Source organism: Equus caballus, chromosome 24 (genome assembly GCF_041296265.1).
Source record: "Equus caballus isolate H_3958 breed thoroughbred chromosome 24, TB-T2T, whole genome shotgun sequence".
NCBI lineage: Eukaryota > Metazoa > Chordata > Mammalia > Perissodactyla > Equidae > Equus > Equus caballus.
In genome coordinates, this window is record NC_091707.1 from 35,975,392 (window position 1) to 36,002,327 (window position 26,936).

Below are 26,936 nucleotides of genomic sequence, written 5' to 3' on the forward strand. Positions count from 1 at the left end.
ACCAAAGCACAGGCGCAAGGCAGAAGCACAAGGTCAGGGCCGGACTGTGAGGCTGAGGCCCAGAGTCTTGGGTTGGAACTTTCCCTAACCTGTGCCCTCCTTCTTGGGGTCAGGATTGGTCCCAGTGTAGGGGGCAGGAGGAGCCCACAGGAGGGGGGGCCCCTGCTCTGTGGCAAGAAGGTAGACCCTGGGCTCTGAGGTCTTGATGGCCAGGATGTGACCCTGCCTCTGGGGTCAGTGGGCGCTCTGGCCATGAGCCTCCCAGGGTTTAGTTTTGTTTGGGGGTGGGGTGGTTCTTCTTATGGCCTGTTTGAAATGTTTCTCTTCCATCTTTCCCTTCCTTGATGGAAGAAGCAGGGCAAGCAATGGTGGTGAAACGTGGGTGTTGGGGTGAGGTGCGTTTCAGCTTATACCCCCAGACCCTCCTGCCCACATGGTGATTAGGGGCGAGTCACTTGACCTCGTGTCCCCCTGTCAAGCCAAGTTTCTCCTAACCGGGCAGGGAGCAGTTTTGCATTTGGCAGTCATTTCTTTGTCGTGGCCGTGGTCCTCCCTGAGCTCCCGTGACAGACTCTCTGTCCCCTGGTTTGATGCCTGTCATTTCAGATCTGCGCAGTTGGAGCAAAGGCACGTTCTGTTGTCACACTGGGCTGGCTGCGCGTGGAGGGAGACTGGGGGGAGAGCTGGAGGAGGGGCAAACTCAGCTCACCCGCGATGCTGACGAGCAAGCCCGGAGACTCTCCAGCTTTTGGGTTTTCTCTCTCCCTCTCTGCCTCCTTCATGGCTGTTTTCCACGTTGCCCCAGGCAGGTCCAGATGAGGGTCTCACCGCCCTAGGGACCCACAGCCAAGCTTTGGTTTCCAAACAAACACAAGGGAAGAACTTAACCCCCAAACATGTCCCTTTCGTTTGGAAGCTACAGACAACAGCGGCAGGCTTGCACTCATATTTTTAAAGGTGCTTTTTGAAAAATGCCAAGCAAGACTGAATTTTAAGTTCAAAGTAGCAGAGAGTCACAGGTTTCTCTATTGTCCCAGATTTTCAAATGGCAAAAACCACAGGAAAGTCGCAAACCAAAATAGCACCTTGATTTCTGCTGGAACCTTTGTTTCCAGGAGCCCAGTGTTTCACCTGGAGGCGTGGCCCCGTTTATCCTCAGAGCTCCTCACTGAGACGGGCAGGAGCCACCTCCTTTCCAATGAGGGAACTGAGGCGTAAGGAGTTGAGTGGCTTGATTAAGACACAGCAGTTATGAGCAGAACTAGGAACAGGAAATGGGTTCCTTGACTTGAGGGCACTGTCTTACTGTTAGATGAGTTTTGGGGGTTGGGATAAAGGGAAGTCCTTATTCCTCAAACCCTGGAATTAGCTGCCCTCATTTCTTTATTCATCAGTGGGGCTAAGCCCGTTAAGTTGCTGGGGAAACGTGGCATGCTACTGTGCGATAACTCCTCCTTCCTGGCTGTGCTGGGACTGGTGGCCATCTCTCACTCACCTTGGTGCAGTCCAGTCTCTTGTCTTCTCCTGGGGAAATCTGTTCTCTTTTTGGCTCTTGAGTGTTCTCAGAGTCAGAGGGGTTTGGAGACGATGTCAGTTAGGAATCCCTTTGACTGCAGGTAACTGAAAGTCCAATTTAGAGTGTCTTAAACAAAAGGGATTTGTTTTCCTCACATAGCACAAAGGCTTACAGCAGTTACCTGCTGATATTGTCTTAAGGGTTTGACAATATCAGGGCTGGCATCTCTGAGATTTTCTTGGACTTTTCCTCATAGTTGCAAGATAGCTGCTGCAGCTCCAGGTATCACATTCACTTTCAAGGCAGGAAGAGAAGGGTAAGAAGAGTGGCTCCATCTGTAAACATCCCTGTTTATCAAGAAAATAAAAACCTTCTGAGATCCCCTAGCAGACCACTTATGTCTCATAAGCCAGAACTGTGTCATATGGCCATACCTACTGCAAGGCAGGCAGGGAAAGTATTTAGTTTTTTCTGTGTCTGGGGAAGAGGAGGATTGGGGATAGTGTTGGGTTAGGCTTCAGCATTGTCTGCCACAGGAGACTTGCAGAAAACGGACGTGAGAAAACTAATGATTTCCCAATGGAAAAACTTAGTGTCCAGTAAAAATTCATTCATTCAATCATTCATGCATACATACGTACATACAATACACCCATTGCTCAGGTGTAGAAACTGAGGCAGAGAGTTTAGAGTCACATGAGGAGCCTGAAATAAGCCTGATGAGAGAGAAAAATAGCTTTTAATGCCAACTCTGTCTCAGGTATGAGGGGTTCCACACATTTTCCCCTCAGTCCCAATTTTAGTTTGGGCTCTTCATTGTGTCTGAAGGCACTGAGGAGGGTGGGGAAGCCGTTCTCTGGTCCCCAAGCCGAGGGGCCACTGAAGGAGGGGCCGGGGGCCTAGCTGGTGGAGGCGGGCAGCCTGCCTTTCTCTCTTGGCCTGCCTCCTGCCTCCTTACTGTCACTGCCGAGCTTCCTCTCGGGCCTTCCCTCTTGTTCCTGGGAGGAGCATCTGCTGATGTCTGGCTCACCGTGCCTCTCTGTGGTCCTCACCCCAGCTCCCAGCCCCTGGGCCCTTCTGACCTGTCCTTTCCTATTCCAGGTCCCTCGAATCTACTGGGATCTGTCCACCAAGCGGGTCCTTCTGATGGAGTTTGTGGATGGCGGGCAAGTCAATGACAGAGACTACATGGAGAGGAACAAGATCGATGTCAATGAGGTGAGGTCGGGAGTGCATGGCTGCCTGTGAGGGACACGGGCTTGTTGGGGCTGCCCGGCCAGGGAGATGTGTCCAGATGAGGTCTCACCACCTTGAAATGGGGCCTGTTGTCTGAAGAATTATAAAGTCTCTGACCACGAAGCATCCTTCCAGGTCATCCAGTGCAGCCTCTGCCCTGCTTCCTGAAGCTGGGGGTGGCAGCATGCAGTGATGCAGGCATGGGCGAGGCCCTCCCCGCGGCTCCTGCCTGGACATGCAATTTCCATCTGTCTTCTGTACCGTGGGAGCCCCACAGAGCTGAGTGGCCGCAGAAGACAATGGTGCAAAATCCACAGAACGTAATCCTTCTGCCCAGTGGGGCCTGGATACAACTTCCTTCCTCTCCCTGCTCCTCCCCACATCTCAAGGGATCAGGCCAAAAGGGGACAGCAGTAGCCAACTGTATCTGCTTCACAGACCTAGGAAAAAAGGGGAGGCTTCTGTCTCCCACCTCCCACCCCACTGGTGTCAGGGAGAATGGGCCAGTGGTTAGGGGCTGTACCCCATTTTCTTCTTCTTGGTCGCCACAGGTCCCCCAGGTAAGAGTGGAGTTGTACTTTTGCAACAACATTCATCATTTTTATAGTCCCTACTCTGTACTGAGTGTGGGGATTTAGAGGGGAGCCAGACCCAATTCCCGTCTTTGGGGAGTTCACAGCCAAGCGTTGGAGTTAGACACACAACTACATCCTTGTAACCATCTCTTAGGCAGCAGGTGGTATGAGCCAGACCCCAGGGAGCCACAAGGAAGAAGCGTTCACCTCTGCCACAGGTGGCTTCCCAAGCAGGACGAGGAGGAATTTGCCAGGGGTGTGTGTGTGTGTGTGTGTGTTGGGTAGAGGATTTGGGGCATGGAGATGGCGCTGCAAGGAAAGGGAAAGGAGTAGTGAGGTTTGGCAGGGCTAGGGGCAAATTTCTAGGTCAGTGTGGAAAACTAGGGTGGGAGCCAGATGGTGAAGGCCTTGGGTGTGACCCTGGAGGACAGGGGAGTCACTGAAGGGTGATGAGGAGTACAGTGACGTGATCCACCACTCTGGCTGGGTGGGAAGAAGGAATGGAAGGGACCAGACCCAATGGAGGTCAATGCTCTTTCCTATGCCTCCCAGACAACACATGAAGATGAGTATGTGGTCCCAGTGGTGGGATGGCCCAGAGGAGAAAGCCGTACCTTGGCTCAGCAGATGAGCCAGGTGGAAGGCAGGAGAGTGTGCAGATCAGGAGCCCAGGCCTCTGGGTGCCTGTGTGGCCTTTGTTAGTGGGGACAATGGTAGCACCTACTTCCGAGAGGGTTGTAAGGACCACACGAGTTAGTGCTCAAACAGTGCTTAGCACAGTGCCTGGGGATGCTTAGCTCTCCAAAATGGTAGCCAAATGATTATTGTTGTTGTTTTCATTATTATCATCATCGTTGGGCCCTGTCCTTTCCTCCTTTACCTCCTCTTACCGTTAAGGTTAACCGACTGCCCAACTCCCCGTGCCAGGCCATTTCTGCGATATAAACTCAGGAGAGAGGTCTTATCGTCTCCATTTTGCAGATGAAGAATGAGAGACTCAGAGAGGGAAGGTAACTTCTGTAAGGTCCCATGTCTTAATGGTACTCCCAGTGAGTTTTCATATGGCTGTAGCGTGTAGTCACCAGCCAGGTAAAGAAATCATTTCTAGCACTCTTGCAGCTTCCTCACACCCCCTCCCAGTCGATACCCCACCCCCACCAGAGCTACTGCTATTCTGACTTCTGTCACCATAGATCACTTTGGCTTATTATGGAACTTCATATAAATGGAATCATACTGTAGAATCTTTTGGGTCTGACATCTTTGTCATCAGTTGGCTGTGGGTCTTTTCTGGAAGGTCTGTTTTCTTCCACTGGTCTATCCTTGCAGTAATGCCACACTGTCTTAATTACTTAAGCCCTTAATCCCGGTCCCTGGCTTCTAGGGTTTGCATGACCGGAAGCTCTTTGGTATTCTGAGATGATGTCATTAAATACTTCCACAGGAGCCTGAGGCTGGGCCGTGGGCGGTGGGCCGTGTGCTCTCCTGTGCTGTCACCAACCATGGGTGATGTTGGGAGTAGATCACCCACTAGGCCACTAAGGGTGGGCCCTCCTTTACAGAAATTAATCTATTATGCCTCTTACCAACCAGCACCAAAGCCACAGGCCTCGTGGAAGACTAGTGGTGAGTGTGTGTGCACGTGCACGTGTGTGCATGTGTGGAGTATGAAAGACACCACATTACTGAAAGTTTCTAACAGACTTCTGAGGCTCTAAAGTCTCCCGAGGACTGTGGGCCTCAGTGGCCAGCCCCTGGAGCGGCTCTCCCTCCTCAGGACAGCCTGACTCTGAGTGTTCCCTGGGGAGGGAAGTACAAGAGACAGACAGAAGTGACAAGGAGCTAAGATCTCACCCCAAATCCCAGGGGCAGGGTGGTTAGTGGCATCTTGGCTGCAACAAGCTGGCGACCCAGCTGGAAGGTGGGGCTCAGCAGGAAGTGGCTCTAGCAGGAATCACTCCTGAGGTGGGTGGGGATGGCTCCAGACCCCTCCAACCACTTGTTGAGTCATCCCCACTCCACTTTGAAGAGGGCCCCTCACCCTGTAGCATCCCAGCCCAGCTGGGCCTAGCATGTGAGGACTTGAAGACCAGTTTAAGTGGCCAATTCCCAACAGACTTGGGTAGGGAAATACCAGGGTAAAAGGCAAGAGCCCTGGGTTCAAGCTCAAGCTCTGCCAATGACTTGCTGTGTGACCTTGGACTAATCACTCCCCCTCTCTGGGCCTCAGTTTTCTTATTGAAGGCATTGGACTGGCTGGACTCTAAGGGTCTGCCCTTCTTGGATATTTTACAGAACCGTGATTCTCAGCTTGCAGGGAGCTAAGACTTGAACCATCTATTTCAGAATCACTGGAGGAGCTTATTTAACAATGCAAATTCCTGGCCCCCAACCCAAATTTACTAATCAGAATCTAGGGTGGGAAGGGTTGCTGGGTGGCGGGGGAGGGGAGGCGGTTTGCAAGAATCTGCATTTTAACAAACTCTCCAGGTGGTTCAGACATTCACGAAAGGTCAGGAACCACCTGCCACAAGGCCGCACGGCCTGGGCTGCGCACATCCAGGCACGAGGCAGCCCTGCCCAGGTGCCTCAGGGAGCCAGCAGCCTGCAGGGGCCCTCGTTTGTTTGCCTCTGATCCCAGAAGCAGCATATTACCGAGGGCCTGACCCGGTGATCATATTTGCCAGTCACTTTAAGAGCTGGCGACAGTGACTGTCACTGATTTCATTAAAAGTAAAGGTCGCGTGGGAGCACACCTCCCCGGGCTGGATGGAGCCTCCTGAAGCCACAGGACAATTATTGATTGCAGAACCATATCGGAGGTTAATTGGATTTCAGTGAGTGTGTGTTTAAGACCCTGCCTGGGCTGAGGCCCAATTGAATTTGTGTGAAATTAGCCGAGAGAAAAGTGACAAAGTTGGAAGTTTGGGGTTGGTGGTGACGGGGACTGGAGGGCTGGTGGGCAGACATCGGCTGTCTGTGAAGAGTGGGGGTGGGTGCAGGGATGGGGGGCTTGCAAGGGACACCAGCCTGTCCATCCCAGAGGCCTGGGAGCCCCTGAGGAAAGAGGGCTGGGGTCTCCCAGGGGTCATCATGAGGACTTTGGTTCAGTCCTCTGTCCTTGGGATGGCCCTCCTGGTATGTGTTGTGGCCTTCAGAGCCTTTTTACCTCCCCAGAGAGTAAATCTCGTCTCTTGTCAGGGTCAGGAGGGCATCTGGGGGTTCAGCTCTTGCTTTGAAAGTCTTTCCTTTGCTCCTCCTTTTTCAAGACCCCGACTCCTGTTTTCCAAGGTGCCGGAGCCCTCAGAGGCTGAGCCTCTCTGGGCTCAGAGGTCAAGGTCCCCCACTGCCGGCTTAGGGTTCCCTATTGTCTAGCCTGTTAAGTCATTTCTCAGTGGCTCTCTGCCTGGACCCCCCCCCCCGCCATGGAATCTTGCTAATCTCTTTTTGTCACTGTGGCTGTCGTGGGCCCTTCTCCTCCCTTGTTGGGGGGGGGGGGTCTTTGTCTTTTTGTTTCTATTAGAATGATTTTAGTGGGGGTGCGGAGGGAGTGGAATCAACGCCTGGGTTCAGTTGGCCACATTCGGCAAGAACCACTTGCCACGCTTCTTTCCATTCGTTTTAAAATCCATTCCGTGTGGCTGTAGGAGCCATGGAAGGGTCTCAAAAGCATCTTTCAGCAGATGTCTGTCGGGCACCCACGATGTACTGTGCTGCATGCAAGCGCTACAATAGAGGTGTGCACGGATGTGGGAAGTGGGGCTGGGGGAGGCTTCCCCGAGGCTGGCACTGTGCCGGGCGGGGCAGAGGGCTTCAGAGCTGGGACCTCTGGGGTTGTGTCTGGCTCTGCCATATATTGGCCAAGTGCCTTGGGTATGTTACTTAAACTCAGAGTCTGAGTTTCCTCATCTGTACAGGAAATAACAACACTTCGCAGGGTCGTGGTGCAGACTTTGCAGGCTGTGAAGTTCTGTAAAAAAAAAAAAAAAAAAGTCGTTTATAATTCACGAGGTGATTATTCACAGAGGCATGTCTTCCTCTTCAGATCTCTGAGAATCTTCTTTGCTCCCCTCCTGTCCACCTACCTCTGTTGTCCGTGAATGTCTAGACTGGAGGGCAAGCAGTGGTCATCGGCTGAGCATATGGGGACTCCCCTTCGGCCTCTCTAAAAGCCATGCTGCAGTTAGGCCAAGTTTCCCGTGTCCCCCGACACCACCTTGGGTTGAATAGGATGTTTACTTTCTGCTCTGCATCCTCTCCCACTTACTGGGGCTCTCTGGCTTGGTGAGAGAAGGTGCTCAGAAGACCAGGGAAGAGAAGCTGGAGAGCCATACAGACGCTAGCTAGTGAAGTCACTAGAAAGAAAACCTCCTTTTACCGTCCACCCTCCATGGCTTCTCAGGCCGAGTTTTGAGAAGCTCGCGATGTTAGAGAGGTCCCATCACAGGATGGGTTCCTGGATATTTGTTTCCCCAACAGCTAGGGTGTCAGGAGTGGGGAACAGTGTTGCTCTAGGATCAGCCTTCCTGCATTCTGCTGCTGGCTGTGCTACTTACAAGCCATGCTACCTTGGCTTTGTCACCTTTGGAAGCCCAACTTCCTATTGTAAAGTGGGGTAGTAGCCCTAGGATTGTTTGATGGTTGAAACATGAAGTGTTTGGCACAGTGCCCACGGTATAATCTCAACACAGTACATGTTCAACGTTGAAATTCCAACCCTTGGCCCTCTCTGTGGTGCTAGCAGCAAAATATTTGCCAGAAGAAGGGGAAACATGTAGGGAAGAAACCCTTTCCCCATTTTTTATATTGACCCAGGTAAGATGGAAGGATGTGGAAATATTTCTTTGGAGTCAGTTCTTGCCTGAGGCAAGGGATGTCAGCTGTCAACAGCTCTTCCTCCCTTTGCTATGTCTTCCAATGGCCATGGCCCTAGGACCCCATCCCTCTGGTAGCCATGACCCTCTGAGTCTGTCTGGCCAGGAGACCTGCGGAGCCCTGTTGGCCTTGTGGATGCCCCATGCCCTGGCTCTCAGGTGATGTCCCAGTTCAAGCCTAACCTAGAGAAGCTTTCTCCAAGCTGCCCAGAAGCTCCAAAATTAGAGTAACTCCCCCAGTTTCCTGTAATTAACCCGGCACCTCTTCTTTCTTCCTCGCCACCTCTCCTGGCACCATGTGTGGCTGAAGAGGTTCTCTGTGTCTTCGTGTTCAGGGATTTCATCTCAGCGTTTCTGGTCCAAGATTGACCCACTCACCCCGTGAATAGATTTGGCCTTGTGCTGGGCAGTGTAAGTAATCTCAGGTTTATATATCCCAGGGGTGGGCTGGGGTGGAGGGTAAATGCTCAGGGCAGTGGTCTGGTCTAGTCTTTCTGCCTCTTGTTCTGCCTCAAGAAGCCTGGGCAGAAAGTGGGGGAAGAGCAAAGAGAGTTTGAATTATTAACCTATTTATACTTAATATTGGGCTACTTATGTGATTGCTAACATCCTGCAACACCCACCCCCTGTTTTCTTTCAGAGCTCTTGGCCTTGCTTCCATGACAGCCCCCAAGAACATAAGTAGACTTTCCCTTGGGGGTGGGAATAAGTTAATCCATGCAATTATAGAATAATTAAAGTACTTTCAGCCAATTCAAGATTTGAGAAAAATACAAAAATAACTCCTTGATTTCAGTATTACTTACTAAGTTAATTCTTTACTTAGCCTTTTTATAGATTCCTGTTTCTTCCCCCCTCCCTACGGTTAGAGAATAAAGGCATTGCATAATTATTGAAATCACTTACATGAGTGGCACATTCTTTTTATACGGCGGGAGTAAAGGACTCATCACTGACTTTTTTCCTGAAAAGAGCTATACTATGGCTTTAGTTCACAGAGAGTTTTTGGTTAGACAGACAGTCCTGGGTTTCCCACTGACTTCTCCACATGGCATGCCTTCTTGGATGCTGTGGGGACCTTCAGAGAGTTTTGCTGCAGCCCCTGCCTCCAGCGGGGAGCTTCCCTGTGAGTGGAGAGGCAGGATGGCCTGGCGATGAGAGGTTGTCCCCTGGACCCAGGACACCTGGGTTCGGAGCTGGTTTCCCCAGCTGCTGGTCAGGTGACCAAGCTTCTTCCCCTTCTTGTGTCTCGCGTCCTTCACCTGTCTACCGCAGAGGATGGCTGGGAGTCCATGTAAAGTGCAGGAATGGTGCCTGGCACAGAGTGTTAGCTGTTACCTTTCTAAAAGGGTGGTGCTCCTTTGTCTTTATGTGGATGCCACCGTTGACAGGGCAAGGGACAGCCTGAGAGCAACTCAACTCATTTTTCCAAAGAAGTCATACAAATGGCCAACAGGTACATGAAAAGGTGTTCAGCATCACTAATCATCAGGGAAATGCAAATGAAACGCACAATGAGAGATTACCTACCCGACACCTGGCAGACTGGCTATCATCAGGAAGACAAGAGATAACCGTGCTGGTGAGGATGTGGAGAAAAGGAGCCCTTGTGCACTGTGGGTGGGAATGTAAACTGGTGCAACCACTATGGAAAACAGCATGGAGGTTCCTCAACAAATTAAAAATAGAACTACCATATGATCCAGCAATTCCCCTTCTGGGTATATATCTGAAGGAAATAAAATCAATTCTCTGGAAGAGGTATCTGCCTCCATGTTCATTGCAGCGTTATTTACAATTGTTTGTTCTTAATCACGGGACATAGCTAAAGTACTATGGAACGGGAGGGAGAGAGGGTTGTGGGCCCAATGATGCCTTTAGGTTTCTCCTGGGACCCTTGCTGCATCTTTAAGTAGGAGGGGCTGGCTTCTTTTCTCTGGGCAGATTGGTTCCCAGGACTATTTAGTGCAACTCTGGTAGACGTTAAGAAAAATTACCCAAAATTCCGCAATAAGGCCAAGAATACGCAGTGTGTCCTTTCAAAGTCATTTTTGAGTATTGTTCAACCAGCCCACCCGAGGATTTTTAATATCTAGGGGAATGTACTTTTGTTTGACTTTGCTATTGACAATTAATTAAGGGCTCAGACTGAAGTCATATGTCAGCCTGTAGATCTTATCCAGTAGAGATGCAAATAATTTCTATGCAGTAGGAAAGATAACCCCAAAGGTTATGATTTCCTTATTGCCCTGTAGGACAATAACCAGTTTTGTATCTAATCCAGGAATCTTGGGTCTCTTGTTCCTGTTTAAATGCCCATAAATACCCCGTCCTTTAAAATTCTCTTTGAACCAGCTCTACCATCTCCCTTGCTCCTTTATTGATGAGTTAAACAATCTTTGACGCGTGTTCATTCCATATCTGTAAGAGAGTAGTGTTTTTAACTTTTAGAAAATTACACTTTGACGGTGATAATGGGTATATTTTTTTCCAAGTGTAAAATAATAAGCTACCACATTACAAAAACCCTCACATTTGTGTGTCTTATGGTGTAGGTATAAAGTGCTTTCCCATATGCATTTTGATCACATTTTGACCTTGAGTCTTGAGGTTGCTCTGTGAGGAAGTAGAGCAGATGGGGTTAGTCCCACTTAACAACTAAGGGAGTTTGGACCCAGACTGAGAAGGGAGGTGACTTGGCCCCCAGGCCACCCACGCCCTAAGTGGCGGTACCAGGAGGCTCCAGTGGGAAGCCAGTGGCATAGGCTGGTTCCCCCTTCTGTCTCTGCCTTGCATAGCTGCCTATCCTGGTTAAATCTGGTTAAAACGAGCATCAGGAAGAGCCCCCACATGGGAAGACACCCAGGGAGGGGCGGCCGGCTGTGGTGCTGAAATGGGGGGCCGCTCTGGTGGCTCCGTTCATGGGTATCTGAGCTGCAGTTGGCAGTGCCACCATGTCCTTCCCCTCCTCTGGCAGCAGCAGCTCACTCCTCGTGGGCATCGGCTCCCCCATCCCGAGTCCCCAGACCCCTGGGGGCCATCTTTCAATGTAGTAATAGGGAGCCCAGAACGATTAGCAATATTTCAGAAGGCGTAAGGGAGATCATACATCTCCCTATGACAGCTTTGCCCAGACTAAATGAAATGTCATTTCTCCGCTTTTGGCTGGAATTCCATCAGCTCAGTCTGGCTGCACAGCTTATCTTGGGCCGATCAGGAGCCCTGATTAGACCTTTTATGCGTCCTTGACAAATAAAAATGAATTATTACTTAATAAATGCAATTGGTTTGGCAGATACCGCCTTTCAGAGCGTGGCTCCTTGGAGCTCCAAAGAGCCTGACAAAAGGGGTTCTCAGTGGCCCAGCATGGGGACCTGGCCCACCCAGGACCAGCTCTGGCTGGGGCCCCTCTCTGAGGAAACAGAGAATGGTGGCTCTGGGACACTTGACGTCTCAGCCTGAGTCTGAAAACTTGACCCAGGGCAAAGTCTTGCTCCGAATGCTGACATTCATCTTCCCCCGGGGAAAACCCAGTCAGGATCTGAGAGCTGGTGTCATGGCAGGGCACAGTGTGACATCGGAGAAGTCTCAGGACTTTAGATGCCTCTTTAACCCCAGAGGCACATCTTAAAAAGGTACAATGAAACCTACTCTGCCGCCCTCGCAGGAACATTATGTGGAATCAGTAAGAACAGGGGCACCTGTGAGAGGTCACTAGGCTCCAAGCCCCGTGATATTCTCATTTACCTGCAGTGGCCCTTGAGAGCGGCACTATGATGATTTCCTTTTTGCTGAAGCTGTGGGTATAAGCAACTTGTTTAAGGTCACTAGGTTCACTTGAGAAGTGCCGCAGTCGGTGTGAGCCAGTGTAACATCATAGTTACTAGAAGGCTGGGGGCGGGGGGGCTTGTCACACCTAGTTTGAATCCTGTCTCTACCTCTTTATTGTCATGTAGCTCCAGGTAAGTTAAATATTGACAGGTTTCAGTCCCTCATCTGCAAAATGGGGATCATAATTGTACCAACTTTTAGGGCTGTTAATAAGGATGTCAGTTATTGTTGCTAACATAGGGTTATTCTTGATGATGCATTTTGGGGCCAATTATAATCAGTTGGGATTCAGAGGAGATTAATGGGGCTAGGATGAGCGTCAGAGGTAGGAACCATGACATCTCAGAAGAACACGGAGAGACAAGGTCTCATGTTGAAGGCAGAGTCCTTTGTTCACACGTTTGGCCTGTTACAGGCGAGTGGGTGCATAATAGAGCCATTTTATGGTATGTAAATTACACCTCAATAAAGCTGTTTAATAAAATAGAGCCAGTCCCTGCCATCTTGGGAGCCTATGATTGCGGGCTAGGTGGCCATTATCAAATAATGACACAGATAGAGTACTAGGGCCATGAAAGGAAAGTACCGTGTACTATGAGAGTTTATGGCAGGAGAACCTCATCTGGTCTTGGAGGTCAGGGAAGGCTTCCCCAGGGAGGTGATGCTGAACTGGGGTGGGAAGGAAGAGAGGAGTGAGTGAGCCAGGTGAAGGGGAGAGGGGAGGAATGCTCTTAGCAGAGGGAGTATCATGTGCAAAGGCCCTGAGGTAGGAAGGCACAGGGATCATTGGAGGAGAGAGAGCAGATTTGGCTGGAATGTCATTGTGGTACAAGATGAGACCAGGGAGGGAGGCTGGGCCTGGTCGTGCAGGACTTTGTAGGCCAAGGAAAGGAGTTGAGTCTTTATCCTAATACCCCACCCTGTGTTCCCCACCCCAGCTCCTCTCCTCTGGCTGGGATATGTTTGTTAGTGACCATGGGATGCAGCTGAGGCTAAGAAGAATGCCAAGGGCAGCGTGTGTCCTGGGGTGTCATCTTTCTGGGTTGAACATCTCTTTGTCCTGTGGAAACCCATCGGCAGACCATCTGTGGGCCCAGGTCTGGCTCTTTTCAGCAGCTGTTCCCTAGCTGGGAAGCGGCTTTTAGCTCTAATAAAAAGGGAGTAGAGATAAGAAGACCGCCTCGGCAGAGAGAGCAGCAGTGACAGGATGATTTAAACGGCCTCTCCAGTGTCATTTCTTCTGGGCAGACATCATAAATCAGATTAACATTGGGCTCTGGCGGGGAGGGGAGGAGGGAAAGGGGCCTGCAGGGCAAGGGGAGAAGGGCTTGTGACTCCCGTTTGCCTGGGACTGGCCTGGAGCTGGGGGGAGGGGAGCAGCCCCAGAGGGCGGTGGGCTCACCTCTTCCTGGTGCTCAGTCCCCTAGTCTTGCTCTTTGGGGAAGGGGCACGTGGAGCGACTGCTCCCTGCCTCCCTGTCCCAGCTCTCCATTCGGCTTTGGGGGAAAAATGAAGAGGGTCTCGTAAGAGACTAGAGGAGAGAAAAGTGGGGCAAGAGTGGAGGGGCGGGTGTGCGAGGTGGGAGTTACAGCCATTGGAAAAACCAGAAGCAGAGGGTCTTCTACCTTGCTATGCATTAACATCATGTGGGAACTTTAAAGAAAAATACTGATGCCTGGGTACCACCCCCAACATTTCTGAGCTCCAGGTGATCCTAATGTGCGCCTAAAGTTAAGAACTGGGTTGGAGCTTAGCTTCTACCTTAAACTCAAGAACGCAGAGTCTCAAGCCATCACTTCCACCACGACTGCTCAGGCCCCCTTGGTCCCTCTGGCCTTCCTTTTGAGAGTGACCAGGTTGAAGGGCCTGAGTAGAAGTCTCTGAGACGGGTATTAATGCGACACAACTCCCACCCGCCTCCCTTCTCTTTCAGATCTCGCGCAACCTGGGCAAGATGTACAGCGAGATGATCTTTGTCAATGGCTTCGTGCACTGCGACCCCCACCCGGGCAACGTGCTGGTGCGGAAGCGCCCGGGCACGGGAGAGGCAGAGATTATCCTGTTGGACCACGGGCTCTACCAGGTAGGAGACGCCTTTCCCACCCAGCCAGCCCCAGGGCCTGCTCTTTTCTGGGCTCAGAGCCTGCTGAGCTCCTCTATCGACTACAGAAACGGGAGGCAGATAGACAAGGTGGTCGGAGAGGGCCCTGCCATACCCTTGGAGATGGCATTCCGTGCAAGTCACAGTCCTACGAGTCCAGCCTCAGCTTCCTCCCCAGTAAAATGGGTTGATGATGCCTCCTTTATAGGCGCTGTGAGGAGGGCATGGGAATGTGCCTGGATGTGTGAAAATGCTTTACAGCTATAAAAAGCCCTGCTTCCCAGGGAAGCCCAGGCTAGCCCAGATCCCGGGAAGGGAGCCGCCTGAAGGTGAGCTGGCACTTCAGGGGAAGGGGTAACTCAGCCCCGGTGAGGATGTCAAATGTAGTGGCAAAGGGAGCCTGGAACTGAGATGGGCTGGATGGCCCCACACTCTGTCCTCTGGAACTTGGGGTGCAGAGCTGGTTCCAGTGAGCCACGAGTTCCTGCCTGGAAGTTGGGAAGTTCACTGCCAATCCTGGTACCTGGGGCCTGGCTTGATTCCATGAGGCAGACGGTCCCAGGGAGTTTTCCTGGATGGTCTCCTGCTCCTCCCCTCAGGGCCCTGATCCCATACCCTACAATCTTGGCCTCTTTTGAAAGGCTCAGTGATGTTGGGATTGTTAGTGGAAGGTAGGCTAGCTACTGTCACACACAGCCCCCAAGCGAACCCTGGCCCAGACACAACAGACGTCTAATTGCTTGCTCACAGACCAGTGCTGGGTGCGTGGAGGAGTCTGAAGGCAGGGGCTGACCGAGGCCCTGCCTCCCAGCCTCCCTGGGGCTGGTCCCACCATCCGCCAGGAGCAGGGGTGAGGGTTCAGAGAGCATGCATGGGAAAGTTTTCATGGGCCGGGCCTGAAAGTGGAGCTTCTGCCACATTCCATCGGTCAAAGCTGAGGCAGGGCCACATCTAACTAGGAGGGAGGCGGGAATGTGGTTTTGGTGGGTGGTTGGCAGTCTCTGCTACTCAGGACCAAGGCAGGCCGAATAGTAGCTTTGAACTTGGACCTTCGGGGGGCTGCACTTTGGGGGAGAAGCAGGCATTGTTCAGGAGCTGCCATCTTCATCCTCCCCCCTTCACAGTGGCCACACCAGCCAGGGACTAGGTCTCTCCTGGGGTGAGGAGGCTCAGGTCCTGCCACGGCTGCCCCCACTGTAGGTGCTCACGGAAGAGTTCCGCCTGGACTACTGCCACCTCTGGCAGTCGCTGATCTGGACGGACATGAAGAGGGTGAAGAAATACAGCCAGCGCCTGGGAGCTGGCGATCTCTACCCCTTGTTCGCCTGCATGCTGACCGCCCGGTCGTGGGATGCCGTCAACAGGGGCATCGGCCAAGCTCCAGTGACTGCCACTGAGGTAATGGTCCCCTCCTGGCCCTACCCTCTCCTGAATTTAAGGGGTAGGGTCGGAGATGGCCTTTGGACCCCTTCCAACCCAGAGTCTAAGGTTCTAGACTGGTGGGCTGTGGAGATGTGTGGTGGGCAGAATTGGAGTTATACTGGATGAGAAACAGCGAGAAACAGTGTCCCTGGATGGAAGGAGGGAAAGGGAACCTTATCCCACTGTATCCCTCCTGGCCTTATCAACCTGGGGTATAAAAAGGTCATGTTAACCGTGTAATCCAGACTTCTGTGGTTTTTGCTCCAACCTGCTCCCATAAGATTTCAGGCTTCCTCCAAGTTCGCACCCAGGACTTCTGGGAGTCCCCGGGGACTGTCTCGTAAATAAGTCTGGCACCACTTCCGCCATCTCCTGGTGGGCATTGTCTCCCCCCTTGTGGTCCCTCTAGGGCACCCTGCCTGGGGGAGAGCTTCAATTCTTCATGTCGTACTCAAGCAGTGCTGCTTGTCCCATTGTCCTGTGGGGTTTTTAGTGAAATAGCTTTTTTGGTCTTCCTTTGTAGCTCATTTTTCTACTGGATCTAGACAAGAGTCCCATGGAGGCTGAGCTGAGACTGGTCCTAGCGGCACCTCCTCCTCGTACTCATCCTAACCTCTGCCCCCACAACAGGGATTTATGGGGTATCTCATTCTTCCTGGCTCCGCATGAGCTCCCTCCCGGGCTTCTCAATCCCTCGTGGACTTGACTTCTGTCTTCCCAGGCTGTCAGGTTGCAAGACCCATGCAGACTTACCTGTATCCACGTGGGGACGGGCTTGGGCTCAACCGAGGTCCCTGCTCACCACAAGGGTCGCGGTCCTGCTTATGCAGTCAGAAAGCCCTGGGTTCTAGTTCCAGCACCTGCTCTTCCTGGTGGCATGACCTTGGATAGTTCTTGTCACCTCTTTGAGCTTCAGCGTCCTCCCCTGTAGGCTGCCTTATGATAGGGGGCTTGAGGAATGACTGGATCCAGAATCTCAAATGATGTCACCAAAGGGATCACCTCTCGCCATCTCTTGGCTCTGCTTTCCTCCAAGTTGATGTCATTCCCCAGCAAGGTTGGGGGCAAAGATGACCAGCAGTTGCTCCAGGCTTACAGTTTAAAGCCTGTCGTCTCAGAAGAAGAGCGACAATCTCCTTCCTTTATTGAATGGAGGTGATAATTTCGGCTTTATTGATAATGCATGTGAAGTGCTTCCCTATAGTTCCTGAAGTTTGTTCATTGAGCATACATTTGTTTTTGCTGGACCCTGGGCTAGGTGCTGAAGATCCAATGATGAACAGACAGACAGGCCTTCCATGTAATTTGCACTGTGGTTGAGGGAGACAGACAGTAAGCAAGTGAACAAGCAGGTAGATGGAATAATTGCAGGTTGTAGGTACCAGGAGGAAACAAGCAGGGTGCCGTGGTGGTGAGTAATGGGGGGTGCTGTAGATTAGATGCTCTGAGAGCATCTCGCTGAGGAGTTGACATTTAAGCTGAGGCCCGAAGGACAAGAAAGGCACCAGTCACAGGAAGAGCTTGGAGAAAGCATTCCAGGCAGAGGGTACACGATGTGCTAAGGCCAGGGACAGAAAGAGTTTAGTACAGTCTGGAATGTGGAGAGGTGGATGGTGGAATGAGAAGAATTTGGAGTGCTGGGCAGGGAAAGCATCCTTCATAAGTCATGGGAAGAAGTTCCGATTAATTCTCAGTACAAAGCGAAGGCTTTCAGTGGGAGAAGGACGTGCTCAGCCTTGCTATTTTAAGTATCTCTCTGGAATGGGGCAAGATGAGCAGGAGGGCAATTAGGAGGCTGGGGCAGGACTCCGGGTGGAGAGATGATGGAGGCTCAGACTATGCTCATGGCAATGGAGCTGCAGAGAAGCAGATGGAGCTGAGGCGTGTTTTGGATATGAGATTGAGAGGCCTTTCGGTTGGCTTGGGTGTGCAGAGGAGTCAAAGTTCCATCATAGCTTTTGGGGGTGAGTTATAGGGTGGGCGTGGTGCCACTTCCTGACATAGGGAAGATTGTGGGAAGGACATATTTTGGGTGGGGGTCGTCAGTAGTTCTCTTGAGCATTCAGGTAGAGGTGTCAGGGCAGTTAAGCCTGGAACTCAAAGTAAGAGATCCAGGCTCGAGATATCAATTTGGGGATCCTCAGCGTATAGATGGTAGTAAAGCCACAAGATGGAGAAGATCACGTGGCACACAATAGGGACTGAGTAAATGCTATTCGTTTTTATTGTTAGGATTTTGTATTTGCATTCTTATTCATTCATAAAGACTCAGCATAAATCCTACTGTATTAGTTTGCTTGGGTTGCCATATAGAATACCATCGAGTGGGTGGCTTAAACAGCGGAAACCTATTTTCTCACAGTTCTAGGGGCTGGAAGTCCAAGATCACGGTATCAGCAGGGTTGGTTTCTGGTGAAGCCTCTCTTCCTGCTTGCAGACGGCCGCCTTCTCCCCGTGTCCTCACATGGCCTTTCCTCTGCGTGGACACACTCCTGGCGTCTCTTCCTCTTCTTCTAAGGATGTCAGTCCTGTTGGATTAGCACCCCCTACCCCATGAATGCACTTATCTTTCATTACCTCTTTAACGACCCTGTCTCCAAATACTGTCACACTGGGGTTAGGACTTCAACACAGGGATTTGTAGGGGACACAATTCAGTCCATAAATGAGTCCGGGAAGCGTCTCCTCATCGCTTTGCCAAAAGTGATCCCTTAATACTTGCATCACTCATGTGCGGGCCCCTCACTCTCCCTTGCACGGTAGTTATTTGTATGCTTATGTGAGCTCTCTAACTAGTTGCTGAGTTCCTGGAGGGCATCAGTCCTGTCTTGTCCATCTTTTTATAATGTCCCTGCAGCCCTGGGACCAGATCCACTAGAGAGAGGCATTTGTGTAGGTTCTGGGGACATGGACCCCATTTCCTCACTTTGTACAAAAACCCAGACAGAGAATGAACTTAGCCACTCCAGGCCATCCTCCAAGCTGTGAGGCCTCAGTTTTTCTGAGTCCTAGTCTTATTAAAAATTAGGGGAACCTCCAACATTGTATCAGAGGGGATGTTTTCCCAACTAAGTGGGGCTTAAACAATTAGGGATTTGTTCTCTCCGTTACAAGACACCTGGAGGTGGGTGTGTCCAGGTTGGTTAATTGAGCAGCTCGAGATCTCAGGGCTCTGGGCTGACCCCTCTGTGATTCTCTTGGCGTTCCTCTCGTGAGTCCAAGATGACTGTGGCAGCTCCAAGCCGTACATCTTTATTCTGTGCTGTCCTGAGGTGGGAATAAGGGGCTGTTTCTTCTCATGTATCATTTCTTAAGAGCAAGAAAACTTTTCCCAGAAGTCCTCCAACAGACTCCGCCTCATGTCCTGTTAGCCAGAATCATGTCACATGTCTGTGCTGAAACTGATCGCTCGGCGGAGTTGTTGAACTCAGAGCCGACGTTGGCTGAGATCATCGGGACTCCCCCATGGGGCTCGGGAGAGGCTCCGGCTCCCTGGAGAGCACAGCCCCAAGGACTCAAGTGAACCAACATGGGGTCCATTTAACAAAGGAGACTGGGGGGATGGCTGTTGGGTAGCCACCCAGTGGGGTATACTGCAGACACCCACCATCAGGAGACGTCCAAGCTTGAAGGTGGTGCCGCTCTCACAGATGCCCCTGTGAGGCAGCCTGGCTGGGCACAGGTGCTTTATATTTGGGCTGAGAGGGGCTGTCAACAGGCCAGTCCTGACCTTGCTAGAGGGGGGTCCCTGTGGTGAGCAGGGCCTTGATCTGGCCTTTACCCTCGGGCAGGGTGACCTGCACTGTGGTGGGAGGCAGCAGGGAGCCAGACAGCCTCTTGGTGTCTGGCTCCGTGTTGAGATGTTCCAGTCTGATAGCTCCTGCCTGAGGGACTTTCAAGTTGCACAGTGACGCAGTTATCAGCCGTGCACAGGTGTGCCTGACAGGGCTGAGAGGAGGTGGCCGGTGGGGAAGCCTTTGGCAGCACCGCTGGGCCCCTCACTGTGACTTCAGTTGGCGCCTTGCACCTCCCCATACTTTATTTCTGATGACCCTCCCTGTACCACTAGGTGATGGGCACAGAGGGCATTAGCCTTCCTGTTTTTAGGTGAGGACACTGGGTTGGAAAAGATGGAAGGACTTACCCAGGGTCACACCATCCACTGTGAGGTGAGAGGCAGTATACTCTGGTGGTGAGGGCGCAGGCTTGGGAGCTGGACTGCCTGCGTTTGAACCCTGACTCACCACTTATTAGCTGTGCCCCTTGGGCAGGTTATTTAACTTCTCAGTGCCTCAGTTTCCCCCTCTCATATAGGGGTAGTACACTCACCTGATAGGGTTGTTGTGAAGATTAAATGAGTTAATCCGTGCAAACATTGTACTCCGTGAATGCTCGGTATGTGTGGGCTATTGTCGTTGTTGTCATCATCATTGTCTCTCTGGAGACTGAGAAGGAATCGGAGCCTCAGTGTCATACTCAGGACTCTGGCTAGGGGCACTTATCTGCCCAGAGCCATGCAGAGCTCAAGGATGGGGAAGGGTGGGAAGGCAGACCCCAAACTTACACACAGGATGGCGCGAAGGCTAGCCCTGGATCCTGCTCCAGGGTATGAGGACCTCGGGCACTGGGTGGGCTGAGACAGTGATGGGCGGTGGTTGTGTGGGCAGCAGGGGCTCTGGGTGGGTCTGGTGGGGCAGGGGCTCGGGCAGGGTCTGGGGCAGGACTCTGAGCTGGGTTGGGGTCAGGAGCTCAGACCTATGAACTGCACCAGCCTGGGCTTGGCTGAGGGGGTGGGGGACAAGACAGCCAGTAACAGCTTCCAGGGCTCTTTCCAGGCCTGGTCTGAAATTGGCGGTCGGGGAAGAAGCCTTGGAGAGTAAGGCCAGGGTGGACCCCTGGGCTGAGAGGCTGGTTACTTCCAGCCTCATCCAATGGGTGATGGGGAGCTAGACTTCCTGCCTCAGTCACTCCTGGCTTGGGGGCTTGGGCAATGGGTACTGGTGACTGTGGCTGTGGGGAGCCAGGGATGGCAGAGGCGGCAGAAATGCGGCCCAGCCCCTGTCAATGTTCTCCTGTACTGTGTCCTGTGATTGGCCAGAAGTTGGGGTGAGACATCCCATCTAGGTTTTTCAGGCTACAAAGCCCCCTGTGCTAAGCTGCCCTTTGGCGAGGGCTCCTAGTGGTGCCGAGGCAGCCCTCCTGAAGCTCCCTCCTGGAGCTTCCTTGCATCCCCTCAGGGCACAGGCTGCCTGGACACCTGCCACCCTGGGCCTCACTTGCCACACCCACCATCCATTTCTGTCTCCCTGTTGCTGCTTCAGGACTCAGAGATCCGCAACAATGCGGCCAACTACCTGCCCCAGATCAGCCAGCTCCTCAGTCACGTGCCACGCCAGATGCTGCTCATCTTCAAGACCAACGACCTGCTGCGTGGCATTGAGGCCGCTCTGGGCACCCGTGCCAGCGCCAGCTCCTTCCTCAACATGTCACGTTGCTGCATCAGAGCGCTGGCCGCGTGAGTGTGGGCTCCAGCTTCTCCTCTCCTTCTGGCTCCCTGGCCTGTCCCAGAGGTCCCACTTACCTCCACTTCCTCCCGTAGTCCCCAGGGCCCTGCCTGAGCTTCCCAATCTCCCCATCTCCCTACAGGGAGTTAGTGAACTGAGTGATGCTTTTGGATGCTCCAGAGAGCCACCTGTACTTGTTAAAATAATGGATTCTAGGATCCCACCCTACCTGTCAAGCTTTACCCTTAGTAAAGTTTGAAATGTTTTCTGAGAGTTTCAGTCCCATCCGAGTGTCCCCTGGGCTTGAATTCAGGAAGCCCTGATGCACATCCCACCTCTAACTGGTCCTGGGACCCGTCTCCCCAGGATTGGCCAGGCAGCAAGGCCAGTATCCTTTTCCCTGTCAGTGTGACTGTGACTCCAGGAAAGTGTCACCAGCAGGCTTTCTTGGGATCTCAGATCTTTTTGGATGCCTCATCACCCTTGGGGTGTTGATGAGGAAGGGAATGGTGCTTCCTCAGGAAGGTAGTGGCAGAGGAATAAGGGTTCTAGGCCTTTCCACCTGAGGGTGGTGAATACATGGGAAGGCCCATGCTGTGGCTGCATGTTCTCACCCGAGAGGGGAGGCCTGGACTGTGGTCAACTCCGAGCCTATCCATCCTAGGCGAGGAATGGGTCATTCTGGGAAACTGGTGAAGGAGAGTGGACCACATATATCATGTACCCACTATCAAGTATGGAATTAGATTACAGCAAAATAGACGGTATGAGGAAAGGGCGGAACGTGATTTATTCTTCCTCTGAGGGTTCAGGAAGCAAAGTCCTGAATAGGTTATCACCGTAACACCAATCTCATCGTGGCCTTTTGTTGGTGCAGAAGGGCTTGAGCTGGGCTGAGTCTCAGGACCAGCCTCCCAGGACCACCTGACCAAGTTTCCAGGTGACTCTTACCCATAGAAAGTTTGGGAAAGCTTTTATATTTGAGTCTGGGGGCTTCTGGATTGGCATATATTCACTATACTTTTGGAAGAAGAGAAACATTGGATTGTTCTACTCAGTGGGTCCACTAGGCCCTTGATACCCTGTGAAACTACAGCATTTGCTTACCTGGCTTATCTGGAAAACGCCTTTGGTACAGTTGCGTTCCGCTGGTCCCTGATTGGACGGTGGTATGATCACGTAACCAGGAGTCGTCCACTGGAACAGGGAGCTGGCGAGTTGGCAAAGCCACCATCTTCCATTTTTCTAAAGGATACTGAGTGTTTCTTGCCTCTTTCTCTCTTGTTGTCTTCTTCCTCCTGTAGGCACAAGAAGAGGAATACCTGTTCGTTCTTCAGAAGGACCCAGATCTCTTTCAGCGAGACCCTCAGCTTATGGCAGATCAACCTTCATGAACTCGTTCTGCGTGTGAAGGGGCTCAGGCTGGCCAGCTGGGTCTTGGCCCTGCTTTGCTGGCTGTTGCCTGCTCCACACTGAGTGGACTTACTGCCCTCTTCCCCTTTACAGTGTGACCCTATGGTGGGCAAGAGGTCTTCCTCACTCCTCTCTTTCCTCATGTCTCAGTTGCGCCGTTTCTGCCACATGGTGGCCTGGAGCCCCACGGTCACTGTCCGTGGCCCCGTATATTCCACCTCTGGAATTCCTCTCCCCCACTGTAGCCCTTGTCTCTGGGCCCACATGCTGTACCATGCAATAGGTTTCTCTGCTTATCCAGGGAGAAGGTACCGCTGTCTACTTTCCCACTCCTGGTATGTGCCATTGGGTTGGATGCCTCCCACTTCCGTTAACCGTTCCTATTGTCAGGAGGGACCATGATTCCCACTGAGAGCATATTTAACTTGTAGGAAGTTTGACTTTGTTGGAGGGGTGCATGGTCTCTGAGCTCGCTAGAGAACAGGTTCCCTCTCCTTGCCCTTCACTCCCCGTAGGGATCACCCCTTCGCAAGGTGCTTGGCACCTGAGGCAGGCTCTGTTGAGTCGTGGTGACCCCTTTGGTGTTTTGTGTGCTGAATTTCAATAAAAACCCTTCAGGTTGCAGGGCAGGGCTTGGTCAGTGGGATTTTTATTCTAGGTTGTGAGTGAATCCTCTGTGGCCATTAGGTAAGAGTTGACCTGGACGCCACATGCCATTGTGATCTGCTTGGCTTCTTGCCCCTGTATCCTTCAGCCTTCCACTGTGGGGCCACTTCCTGCTCCTTGTAGGTTCTGTCCCTTTCCGGGACTGAGCGCTTGGTCGGAAGAGTTGAGGAGACCGAGGCCAGGAACTCGGAGGCTCAGCTGAAACCATGGACTTTCGTTCCCGTGGGTTCTCACCTCATTCTCTGTGACCTGGGCACCCGTCTTGTTCTACTAATTGCTTCCTGACTTGACCCTTTGGTTCGTCATTCGAAGCACCCAGTCCTGAAGACTAGTCTAAACCCGTCACTGTGACTCAGTCACTCTGAAACCTGCTTGTCCCCTGCCTGGACTCTGTTCTCCCACCTTATTGCCTGCTGTCAGCCTGCCCCTTGCCCAGCTCGATCATCTGCTCCTGTTCCTGGGAGCCCCAGACTCCTGCTCTAACTCCTGATCTGTGGTCTCAGGTCCCCAAGACCTCAGATTTGGCTGGTCCTCGCTCCCACTGAGCACCCATGCTCACAGACAGTAATTGTATTTGAGTCTCTCTGACCTTACTTCACCCCACTCGTGGGACACAAAAACCTCGAATTTGAGTCTCATTTTCTGTTCTCTTTATTCATGATACAACAAGCAGATTTTCCACTGACCAGAGATGATTGCAATCCCTTTATTTCCTGAAAGAATTAATTGTTCTTAGTGACCAGTTGGATGCACCCAGGGACCTGAGAGAATAATTTGCAAGATCTGTTGTTAATCACGGGGATGCATGCTGCATATTATATTTTATGGTGTCTTTTATAGGCACTGAAGTAAATATAAATGTCCTTTTTGTTCAAGGTAATTGTTACTTGCTTTTCGCTTTTGGTTTAATGGTTGGCTTCCTGCTGGCCTGGGATCTAAAACATCAGCATGTTGCCAGTGGGCCCAGCACCCAGAACAGATATCCAGGGAGAACAGAGAGGCTGGGAGAGTTTGGTACAGGGCAGTTTGAAAATAGGAAGAGAGTAGGCTGATGATTATTGAGTGCCTTCCACGTGGAAGAGAACACGCTACGCTCTGTGTAAGTAAGGTATACCATTGAATTGTCCTATTAACTCTATGAGGGGGAGGGTCATTAGCCTTATCTTACAGAGATGGGACCCAAGGCTCAGACGGGTTTAGCAATTTGCCTGAAGTCACACAGCTGCTAAGTAGTGGTCCACGCTTTGTTTTTTATTCCATAGTGCTGTAGATATAGATTATACTTGCTCTTTGGGCTGTCATATGTGCCTTAATTTGGGTCCCAAACATCCTGATTTCAGAGGAAATTGGATTTTCACTGGAGGTGGAGGAGTGGATGGGTAAAGGAGACAAAAAGTCCTGGAAAATTCAGACAGTCCAGCATTTTCTCTGGGGCCCAAGACAGGATGGACCTGGACCACTATGATCTGTAATGCAATTCTGACACTGACCACCCAGAGTTAGTGCAGACTCCACAGGCTTAAGGGCATCATTCCCCGTAAGACTGCCCTCACTTCAGACACAAGCTGCAGGTTTGGGGGTCCCAAGAACACTTGCAATTCTGAGAAACTGACTACAAATTCAGAGGTTCCCCTAACCCCTTCAGGTTCAATAATTTGTGAGAATGACTCACAGAACCCAGGAAATCACTATATTTGTGATTACAGTTTTATTATAAAGGATACAAATCAGGACCAGCCAAATGAAGAGACACATAAGGTGAGGTCCAGGAGGGTCTTGGATGCAGAGCTTCCATGTCCTCTCCCACAGAATCAGGACGCAGCACCCTCTCGGCGTATCAGTGTGTTCACTGAGCTTCAGTGTTCAGAGTTTTTATCAGGGTTTCATGACAGAGACACTGTTGAGTGAACCATTGACCACATGCTTGAACTCAATCTCCAGCCCCTCGCCTCTCCCCAGAGAGATGGGGCTGCTATCACCTCCATCCTGAGTCACCTAGTGTAAACTCAGGTGTGGTCCAAGGGGCATACCATAGATATCAGAGATGCTCCTATCACTGAGAAAGTGCAAAGAGTTAGAGGTTCTTTCCCAGGAACCAGGCACCAAGACAAATTATTATGTAACAGTCACTCTTGTGTCTTCTCATCCTGTGCACTTGGCCTGATCTGCATCTTTATCCACTGACCCCTGGCCTGTGCCTTCTGCTCAGCCTGGGTGGAGCTATCTCTGGAGCCCAGAGCCATAGCAGGAGGTTCTCTCCTGGTGTCTATTCTGTGCTTCAGAGATAGCTCGCGTGAGCTTCCATGTGGGACCTTTGCCCTGCTCCCTTCTTTGTCCTGGGGAACTTGCCATGAACTCGTTTGGGTGTGGTGCTTCCCAATAAAATCCTGCAACTTTTTCTCCTACAGTGACAATGTGTCAGGAAGGCACCACCAGCTTACTTTGAAGAGTGTTTTCTCTTTTAACACAGGATACTTAGTCATTTCAGGTGTTGGCTTCTTTGATTTGGGGAACGTGGCTATTTTTCCTCCCTTCCTCTTCCTCTTCTCAGGCGGAGGAGAGAGGAATTCTAACTCTACATTCCATTTGGTCGGGAGACTCTCAGATATATGCCCAGCTCATAGTAGGAGCAAATGTCCTGGCTTGTAGTCAATACTCAATAAACAAGCAAATATTTAGAATCTCAGAATACTTTGTTATTTTCAGGGATGTTGACATCTGTGTATTTAAAAAGCTGCACGTGCCGCTCAGCCTCCGTGAGGGATGCTGCCTTGTTTGATGGTTAGGTTAATTTCTGCACAGCTCCGAGCCCACTCCCAGGCTCAGAGATGTCACTTTCAGCATCACAGGCTGCCCAGCTCTCTCCTGCCACAGCTGCAGGGCTTTGAGGATGCGAGCATCTAATGACATCTCAGAAAACCAAAGTGGCTCCAAGAGGCACCCAAGCAAGTCCTCAGGGGCAGGACTTGGGAAGTTTAGAATTACCCTCAGTGTAAGCAAATGCGAGAAGAGTTCAATGGAGCCACTCAGGGTGATGCTTGGGGCTTCAGTGGTCTCAAGGTGTAGCCATGAGGAGCTGGGGTCTCAGCTGGGAACTGGTGATTGGGCAGTTCTTTTTTTTTTTTTTTTGAGGCTGATTAGCCCTGAGCTAACTGCTGCCAATCTCCTGTTTTTGCTGAGGAAGGCTGGCCCTGAGCTTACATCCGTGCCCGTCTTTCTCTACTTTACATGTGGGATGCCTACTACGGCATGGCTGGACAAGTGGTGCCATGTCCTCACCTGGGATCTGAATCGGCGAACCCAGGGCCACTGAAGCGGAATGTGCGCACTTAACTGCTGCACCACCGGGCTGGCCCCTGGGCAGTTCTTAATGGACAGGACTGATAAAGCCACAGAGTGTGGTGTGTTCCTTGCAGCCTGGGCTGTTGGAGCGATGATGTTTGTCGGGCTGGATTGGGAGGGCTTTTGCTTAACGAGAGGCCTCGAATGTCAAGTGACCTGCTGCCACTGCTACTGGTAACTGGCCAAGGGGGACTGTGGGAGGCCCAGCCTTAAGTCTGCAAACATTTTGGTAAAAGCCCGTTTGTTCAAAAAGGCTCTGCTCTCACCTCCTTTCCTCCCTCCTTTTCTCCCTGCTTCCTTTCCGTGAAGTAATGCCTATTATGAAGCTGCACAGACTGGCTGGACTCTCTCCTTTTCTAAAGGAAGGATGAGGTCAGCCCTCAGCAGAGTAAATATGAAACCTTGGGTGGTAGCTGCAATGTCCATCTTCCTGTGGTGAGTGCCTCCTGGCCTGGT

The 26,936-nt window shown here is 51.6% G+C and overlaps 1 protein-coding gene and 1 long non-coding RNA gene across 7 annotated transcripts in view; both read left to right on the plus strand.

Annotated features, from left to right (window-relative positions):
* ADCK1 (aarF domain containing kinase 1) overlaps positions 1 to 26,936 on the plus strand; it is a 138,549-nt gene that overhangs the window by 85,893 nt on the left and 25,720 nt on the right. For 3 of the 6 annotated variants that reach the window (XM_001494170.7, XM_023628190.2, XM_023628194.2), the window contains 5 exons: positions 2,618 to 2,734; positions 13,966 to 14,115; positions 15,334 to 15,531; positions 20,877 to 21,070; positions 22,364 to 25,824. In XM_001494170.7, coding sequence (XP_001494220.4) covers positions 2,618 to 2,734; positions 13,966 to 14,115; positions 15,334 to 15,531; positions 20,877 to 21,070; positions 22,364 to 22,535 — 831 coding nt within the window. In that variant the 3' untranslated portion in view covers positions 22,536 to 25,824. Of the gene's footprint in view, positions 1 to 2,617; positions 2,735 to 13,965; positions 14,116 to 15,333; positions 15,532 to 16,078; positions 19,929 to 20,876; positions 21,071 to 22,363; positions 25,825 to 26,936 lie in introns of those variants that run through there. The other 3 variants (XR_011432267.1, XM_070250264.1, XM_070250265.1) reach the window with 3 other exon arrangements.
* Positions 8,507 to 8,959, plus strand: LOC111770364 (uncharacterized). Its single transcript, XR_002803588.2, has 2 exons — positions 8,507 to 8,612; positions 8,842 to 8,959. It is a non-coding gene; the product is annotated as an uncharacterized lncRNA (long non-coding RNA).